We start from the raw sequence: 9,114 nt of genomic DNA on the forward strand, positions 1-9,114 counted from the left end.
AATGCTTTCAGTTGTCTTTTTCCTGCAGCTTTTCTTTGTGACACTTCCTTTGTCCCCTTTCCATCCTTGGTTTGCAGAACATGATTCTCACCTCTCCACTTACCGCTCAGACTCATCAGAAAATATACCTCTTGACACTCAGCATTCTCTCTTATTTCTGCTTCTCTTCCTAATTCCCTCCTTCTGTACTTGGTCACTTGGTGACCTCATCCCTTTCCAAAGGTCCAGCTCAACCCATACACAATTCTTCTCTTTACTGATATCTCCTATCATATGCCCTCCCCCAGGGGGCAAGAGAAGTACAAACACCCTCTGCCCACAGTGTCTACTCGTGTTCTGACACAACCTCCTCCAACTCCAGTCTTCCAACAGCACAGTGCTTCAGCAAGATTGTGCACTGACTGATCTGTACACTATCCTCATCCATGCTGGACTTCGTTTAAAGTGGCTGAGATCTGTGTGTATCAATACAGCCCCTCATACGGCGAGGTTCTGGGGTTCTGAGATTAGGAGTCACATGACATCCACTCATGCCACAAAGCTTCCTTCCTCTAGTAAATGGGCTAGGCTCAGCTGGTGAAGGACCACCATGAGCCAGAATAGAATCACTGATAGAGTTTATGCCTTCAGAGACAAAGAGAGCAGAGACCAGCACCAAACTCTCAGTCCAGCTGGGGAATTTTTAGCAAGAAGCCATTTATGGAAGAAACCCCGACTCCTGGGTTTACATCAGGTTTCTTCAGGTGGTATCTATGTGATGTCTACAAAGTTCTTAAAAATAAATGGATGGATGGGTGGATGGATGGACAGACAGATAGACAGATAGATGATAGAGTTCTTTAACCTCTCAGAGACAGGATAGATAGATAGATAGATAGATAGATAGATAGATAGATAGATAGATAGATAGATAGATATTCTTTAAACTCTCAGAGACTCAATGTCTAAACTGTAGCATGAAGACACTATCTGCCTTAGAGATAGATCCCACCCCCAGCCCATCCCAAGAGAACTTAAGTTCCCATCCTCTGTGTTGCCTTGAATTCTTCTGAGATAAGAAATCCATCTTCCAAATCCAAAGCCCTTACAGTCAGTGGCCCTCTTCTTGAAGGACATTTTCAAATCACAGCACTTCCCACACTAAATTGTAATTGTTCTATGTGACCATCTGCCCCCAGTAAATTGTGGATTTCCTGGAGGCATAGATTGTATCTCACTCACCACTCCACCTCCAGTGCCAACTGAAGCATCTGCCATGAGATAGCATTCAGTGAATATACAGGGGAGGGGGAGGCACCTGGCTGGCTTAGTCAGTAGAGTATGTGACTCTTGATCTTGGGGTTGTGAGTTCAAGCCCCACTTTGTGGGTAGGGAGTACTTTTTTAAAAATGGAATTAACAGTGGGTAGAGCTATTCCCTAGCCCCTAGCCTTTTTAGGACAGTATTTGGTACACTGTAGGTATTCAGAAAATATTAAGAGAATAAAGATTCCCAAGGGCCAAGACCACAGCTTCTCCATCCCTGAATCCCAATACCTAGCACTGTGATTGCCTCAGGAAAAGACCAGACCTATATGAGAGCTTTTTGTAAAATGCCACACACCTCATGGCCATTCCCTTTGCTTCCAAACTGGAATTATAATCATGACATGGAAAGAAGCACATGTTCACAAAACAAAACTCACCCCAATGTTTCTGCAGCTCTGCTATTCTCACCAAAATTCCTCCTTTTGTACTGAACACAGAGATTTAAATAATGTTCGAAGAGTCAGCTCCTGCAGGGTCCAGAGTTAGCCAGTCAGAAGGCATTAAGACGCAGCTACCAACCAGAGCTCCTATCTTACAGGAGACTCCAGACAGGATCTGCTCATCCTGTATGTAGCCTCAGACCTGGAAATGCTGAGACTAAGCCACAGAGTCTTGATTCTACCCAATTTAAAAGAAGAGTAAAGTAGACTTGCCTCCCAGGTATTCCTGAATTTTGGCATCTGAGCCTTGAGTACACCCTGCTTGAGAGATACCAGAGGGGAAGTCATCATGATCAAGTGAGAGAAGATTGCTCCCAGAGAGCTATACCTTTCCCCTTCCCAATCAGGCAGACAACCCCATGGGAAGCAGTACCTGGATAATAAAATCTCAAACTTCCTTGGAAGTAGCATAACTTCGGAATCAAAAGGAAATGTAAAATAAATAAATTTACCTAATGTTCCCTGGTACTTACTCTATATGGGACTCTAATAGGAAATAATTACATGAAGCTCCAAATATTGAAGGAAAACATATTTCTTCTCTCACAGGTCATCATGAAGTTGACTTTCTGTCAAAGTCTGTCAGAAAGAATATATTCCATATTGAAATATTCAGTTTAAAATCTAAGGAGATAAATTTTTAATGTGAGTCTATGAATATTTATTATAGGAAACACATTTGTTAAAAATGTTTGTGGTATAAAACTGTTTGTTCACCTAAACTGCATTTGTTATAAGAGGTCGATTTCATTTCCTAACCTGGTAAAGATCAGCCCATTGGCTATGGACAAATCCTTCACCTCTCCAGTTGTAATCAAATCCCACCATTGTAAATGATGTACAGATTCATTCACAATTAGGAATATATATACAGTGTTCCTTCCAAAAAGATATTTTGCAAGAAAAATAAATACATGGTTCTATTGGTTTATGCTTTTAAAAAAATGGGAACGTCAAAGAATGTTTATAGCAGCTTTTATTCATAACAACAAAAAAACAGAAATCAAATCAAATGTCTACCAACAGGGGAATACATTTTCTTCTGTTGTGGTAGATGTATACAGTGGAATACTATGCACCAAACAAAACGAACAAACACACAATAACTGTAACCCACAACACAATAAATCTTTAAAAAACATTATGTTGAGTTAAAGAAGCCAGACACAGTAGAGAACATGTTTTATGATTCTGCTTTTGGAGTTTAAGAAGGGGCTAAACTTCCATGATGATAGAAATTAGATTACCAGTTGCTTATGGGAAGTGGAGACTGCTTGGAAGAGGTCATGAAAGAAGCTTCTGGGGTAATGGAAATACTCTACATCTTGGTTAGGACTTAGGTTACAGTTATATAAATTTGTCAAAACTCAGTGGGTTGTACACTTAAGGTCTGAGCATTTTACTGAATATAAGTTGTACCCCAATTAAAAAAAAAAAAAAAAAACTAGCTAGGATGGGGACCACAATGGAAGGAACATCTAATCCCAGTGTCAGAATACCTGAGTTTGTGCTCAAGTTTTGTGCCTGATTTATTCAGGAGCAGAGATTGCTGGTGTTCCACAACATTTGTTTTCTCTTTCTTTCTTCTATAGTTTTACAAACTCCGAATTTTTATCTGGGCACATACCCAGCTGGAATAAAAGTTACATTACCCAGCCTCCCTCGCAACTCTTTTTTTTAAATGTTTATTCATTTTTGAGAGAGAGAAAGAGAGACAGAGTGTGCACTGGGAAGTGGCAGAGAGAAGAGGGAGACAGCATCTGAAGCAGGTTCCAGGCTCTGAACTGTCAGCACAGAGCCGGCTGCAGAGCTTGAACCCATGAACTGTGAGAACCATGACCTAAGCCGAAGTCTGACGCTTAACTGACTGAGCCACCCAAGTGCCTCTACAACTTTAATAAAGGGGACATGATGCACTTATTCTGTCCCTTTATCCTTCCTGATGCCAGGAATGCTGTCACTATGGCTGCATCTGCAGCACCATCCTGGGCCAGGAGATGACTTCAGGATGGAGAAGCAAGAGAGATCATTTCCATCCTGAATTGTCTACTCCTTGACTTCCGTCTTACTTCAGATTCTATTCCTTGCAGATAAATCCTAGTCTAAGTGACGTTTCAAACTCCAAAAATGTACACTGGGAATGGTTCAGATTTCACTGACCTCACAGGATTACTATGAGACTCTGATGAAATAATAGATGTGAAAGGGCTGTGAATTACACACAAGATATTGTGCAAATATAAAATATATCAATTGCTCTACTAATAACCCTAAATACAGCTTTGCAGCATTTTCATGCAGTTGAAAAGTTGTTATATTTTCCTTGTAAGGTAATAGATTAACATCCCTTCTATATTGCAACTAAAAGTAATTCACAAGAAAGAGCTTCTCTGGCATCAAATTATTTCACATCTACCTCAAGCCTTTCCAAAATGAAAAGATAGATAATGTTGACATCACTTTGATATCTTTTATGCACTCAGTAGTTACTGAGTGCCTATCATTCATCACGCTAGGTACTAAAGCAGAGTTAATTCTCCTAAAATCTTTTCACCATCTAGAAGTTTGCCAGAAATAAACAATTCAGAGATTTAGGTATTAGGCAAATGACCAATTCACTGAACTACTAATGCATCAAAGACCTGCTTCACTTCTGATCTATTCTACTGCTTTTACTATTAATTAAGCCTTGCAAAATCTGGGGGCGCCTGGGTGGTTCAGTCAGTTAAGCATCTGACTCCTGATTTTGGCTCAGGTCATGATCTCATGGTCCCAAGTCAGGCTCCATGCTGTCAGTAGAGCCTGCCTGGGATTCTGTCTCCCTCTCTCTCTGTCCCTCCCCAGCTCATGCTCTCTTTCTCAAAATAAATAAATAAACTTAAAAAAAAAAAAAGCAGCAGCAGCCTTGGAAAATCTGAATTGTAAAACACACAAAAATCAACATGCAATAAATCTAGATCAACAAATCCATAAAACAGACGGGAGAAATTGAGTTATGCCAAACTGGCAAAAATTTGCAGACACTATTTCCAAATAGTTCAAATCAAGAGTAAAACCTCCAAGGTGGCAGGAAAGGACGTGTCCATGCCCATGCTCAACAAAATAAAGAATGTGCGGTAAGCATGACTTTTCTGCTCTTCTTTGATATGTGTATTTGTCATTCAACTCTAGTGAGTTTCTGCTGAAACCGAATAACCACAAATCCTCAGGAGTGTGCACAGTGAGCATTTATTCCTACATTAGTGCCGCGTGTCTGCAGGCTGGCAGGGCAGCTCTATGTCAGGCTGCAATTCAGTGGGGGTTCAGGTGAAGTTCTCCACGTACGTCATTCTACAGCCCAGATGATGAGGACATCATCTCATGATGGCGACAGGGACACATGAGGGAAAAGACACAAGTTTTAGGCTCTAACCAGCATGCTGTTTTTTCAATTCATATTCTGTCAGCCAGAGCAAGTCATATGGCTGAGGCCAGAGTCAAGGGATAGAAAAGTATATTCCACATATGGCGGAAAGAACTCCAAAATTACATGGAAAAAGGCATAGACACAAAGAGTAAAACACTGTGGTGAATAATGGAACCCAAAACAGGAAGGCTTGGCTAACACAGGTGAAAACATTCCCTCATCTGCTCCCTGTACCTGCATCCCTTTCTCAAGAAAGTAAACCAAAAATGAAGAAATGTAGCAAAGTCAGTTGACTAGGCTGAAAACTCAGTTAGTTAGAAGAGAGAAACAGACATACATAAAATGCTTGATATTTATTATTTTCAAAAAAAGCTGAAATTCAAAACACAAAAATTCCCCCCAAATATATTGCTCATCACAGGCTTCAGCAAAACCTAAGTGCCATGAATTTTATAAAGCCTTAATATAAATATGTGTCTGATTAATCAAAAGTTCAGCATTAGCAAACTGCTGCTTGGGGAATTAGCCAATTGCCAATTAGTGAATTAGCAAACTTTAAGCAAATTGTTGCTTGGTGACTTTATTTGCAGTGAATTGGCCCAGAACTCTGGGTGTGGGGCTATGTATTCAAACAAGACTCATCCATGCCATCAAGAACTGTAGGGTGGTTTGGTTTCTTTTCTTTATTTTTTTTTATGGTCACATATTTTGTGAAAATATAATTATGACAAAATAATGCAAATGGAAATAAGTAATGCAAAATGGCATTGTTTGAGTTTTTGCAAACCCCCTTAATATTTGGCTTAAGAGATACAGCTGAATTCTCATATTGGCTTGTGTTTTCAATCTGCTGGATATGTTGTCTTTGTTGAAACATATGGAGAAAATTCAGCCTTGAGATATGGACTTGGAAGAAAGAGGATAATGCAAGATGTTAGATTTAAAAATGTTTTAGCACCTCACTACATATCCCAAACACTCAAATCTCCGTATGCTATCCAGTATTTCTTCCATGCATAAAAATATGATTTTTTTTTACTAAGAGGACTCATCTCAGCATATACAAACCTTAAATGATATAATTTATTTTGACCTATAGTAGGATGGTTTGGTTTCTATTCACAACACTCAGGCATTCACAGCCCGGGGCTTCATTCTCACATCCTCTAGAGGGAAATTAAAGCAGATGCATTCACAGGAAAACTTACATTGTGGAAAAGGTTTCTTGTACTTGACCCACGCGTGCATGCCAAGGACACTGGATTGCAGAGAGTTTCGGTCACATGCCTGAGGCGGAGTCACCAAGGGACTGAGCTGGATTTTGGTCTGTCACTCTGGCACCAATCCAAATCCACCCACTATGCCCAGGTGCACCAACAATCCCTGTGGCAGACATCTCTTCCTAATAACAACCCTGACCTTGTTCAAGCACTGATATGCCCAGCCCAGGAGAAACACAGAGCCTAATCTAAACTGGTAACATAATCCCATTTCCCTTTACCACTATTCACTATCCCAGCCTCCCTCGCAGCTAGGTTTGGACATGCAGTAACAAATACAAAAATTTTCTGTTCTTGCCAATAAAAAATAGATGTAAGAGTTGTTCTGAGGGGTCTCTGGGAAATATTTCCCATATAAAATAAGAGCCCCTCTTCCCCCTCATGTGAGCATATAATACCTAGACGTGCTATAGCCATCCTGCGGCCACGGGGTAGGGGGGCAGGCAAGAGAATTCAAGACACACAAACCAGGTGCTCTGGCATCACAGAATTAACAATACAGCCCAAGAACTGCTGGCCTCCAAACTTTCTGTTGAGTAGGCAATAAATGCTATATAACTTGAGCCAGGGGTTGCCAAACTTTTTCTCAAAACAGTGACATATCTTAGGCCTTGCAGACCACAGTCTCCATGACAACCACTCAACCATGCTACTATACCACAAAGGCTACCACAGAGAAAAAGTAAGATAACTGGCATGACCGTAGTCCAAAAACCTATTTATAGACACTATAATTTTACACTCATATAACATTCATGTATCATCAAATATTTTTCTACTTTGATTTTTTTTAAGTATAAAAACCATGTTGGTTTTTAGGCCATACAAGAACAGGCAATGAGCTGGATTTGGCTTAAGCAACACCTCAGTGCCCAGACAGTAACTGTCAAGAAAGAAAAAGGTCTTCTAAAATTGTCCAAATTAATGGTTAATAATACCTTCATTGTATTTCACATCCAAGAGACATTTCTGTTCTAACAATATCTTATTCCTGTGAAATACATCTCCAAATGTGGAATTTCAGGCATCAGAATCAGATAAATAAAGTAGGGGTACCAAATGAAGTATAAAAGCCTTCTTGGGACTCCCACAAGATCCCACAACATTAGCAGAGAAAGACAAAGCAAAACATAAACTTCTGTCTCCAAGTGCCTCAGACTCCACACCCCACAGCATGCTAACACCAAGAGGTAAAGTGAATGAACTCAAGGTTGCACAGGCAGAAAACAATAGGGTGGGAATTCACAGTCTAGGCAATCCCTCCCTGAAGGCTATGTACTTCCAACCAAGGCCAACACAAGAAGAGAAGAGATGCAGCTCTTCTCCAAAACACTCTCCAAACTACAGACAGCAATGAATTAGTGCAGCTATGATTAGTACAGTAGAATATAAGGGGCTCATCTAAATACAAGAAAAAAATATGAACGGGTAACTTTTCCTCAATTCCTCAGAGTTGACTAAAATCAGGATGCATATTTGGTCACCTCCTATATAGGATCATTTTTTCGTGTTTTCATTTTTAGTCCATCCCTGAATTCACTCTCTTCCCCCACAACCTCCTCATGGCAATTTTCACCTCTGCATTTCTGAGTGTGTAGATGATGGGGTTCAGCATGGGGGTGACAACCGTGTAGAACACGGCCACCAGCTTGTCCTCAGTGAAGGTGGAGGGTGGCCGCATGTAGAGGAAGATGGCAGGTCCAAAGAACAAGAGGACCACGGTGATGTGAGAGGCACAGGTGGAGAGGGCTTTGCGCCTCCCCTCTGCAGAATGGTTCCGCAAGTTGACCAGGATGACAATATAGGAGGACACCAGGAGGAGGAAGGAGAAGATAGAAAATAATCCACTGTTGGCCAACACAATAACCCCCTCCACAGAAGTGTCAGTGCAGGCAAGCTTGAATAAGGGATGAAGGTCACAGAAGTAGTGGTCAATCACATTGGGGCCACAGAAAGACAACTGGAGAGTGATAATAATCTGGACCATGGAGTGAAAAAAGCCCCCAAGCCAGGAGCCAGCCACCAGAAGGCGACACACAGACTGGCTCATGATGGTTGTGTAGTGAAGGGGTTTGCAAATGGCCACATAGCGGTCATAGGCCATTACCGTCAGCAGGAAGATCTCAGTAACTCCAAAGAAGTGGAAGAAGAATATCTGAGCCACACAGCCCTCCAGAGAGATGGTTTTAATCTTGGCAAGTAAGTCTGTGATGAATTTAGGGACAACAGTAGAGGAGTAAGTGATCTCCACCAGGGACAGGTAGCTAAGGAAGAAGTACATGGGGGAATGCAGATTCTTACTGACATTGACTGTCAGAACAATGAGACCGTTGCCCACCACTGTGGCCAGGTACACGAGAAGAAACACCACAAAGCACACTCTCTGCACCTCTGGATCCTGGAAAAGACCGACGATAATTAACTCAGTCACGTTATTTGTACTCGCCATAGAATCCAATCAGGTGTTCTGGACATAAGGTAATGAGAGACCTGCAACAAAACAAATGCTGATGGTAACCAATTCACCTCATTTATAGCATGTTAGACAGTGTAAACCAATTTACAATACACTAATCACCAACCCATTCATTTAGTCCATATGTACTCACTCAGCATTAAATATTAGCAATCTAACAACAGTTGCATATTAGAAAATTCAGACTCAGGGAAATGGTTATTTA

The 9,114-nt window shown here is 40.9% G+C and overlaps 1 protein-coding gene across 1 annotated transcript; it reads right to left on the reverse strand.

The window, feature by feature from the left end:
* Positions 1–7,952: 7,952 nt before the first annotated feature.
* Positions 7,953–8,885, reverse strand: LOC144234219 (olfactory receptor 4B1-like). Its single transcript, XM_077767498.1, has one exon. It carries the CDS (start codon positions 8,880–8,882, stop codon positions 7,953–7,955), a length of 930 nt encoding a protein of 309 aa, XP_077623624.1. The 5' UTR covers positions 8,883–8,885.
* Positions 8,886–9,114: the final 229 nt, after the last annotated feature.

The sequence above is a fragment of the Crocuta crocuta genome, unplaced genomic scaffold (assembly GCF_008692635.1).
Source record: "Crocuta crocuta isolate KB4526 unplaced genomic scaffold, BGI_CrCroc_1.0 scaffold330, whole genome shotgun sequence".
Lineage (NCBI taxonomy): Eukaryota > Metazoa > Chordata > Mammalia > Carnivora > Hyaenidae > Crocuta > Crocuta crocuta.

Bases quoted from the DNA above. Each gene is read 5' to 3' on its own strand.
- LOC144234219 (XM_077767498.1), bottom strand. From the start codon at position 8,882: ATGGCGAGTACAAATAACGTGACTGAGTTAATTATCGTCGGTCTTTTC.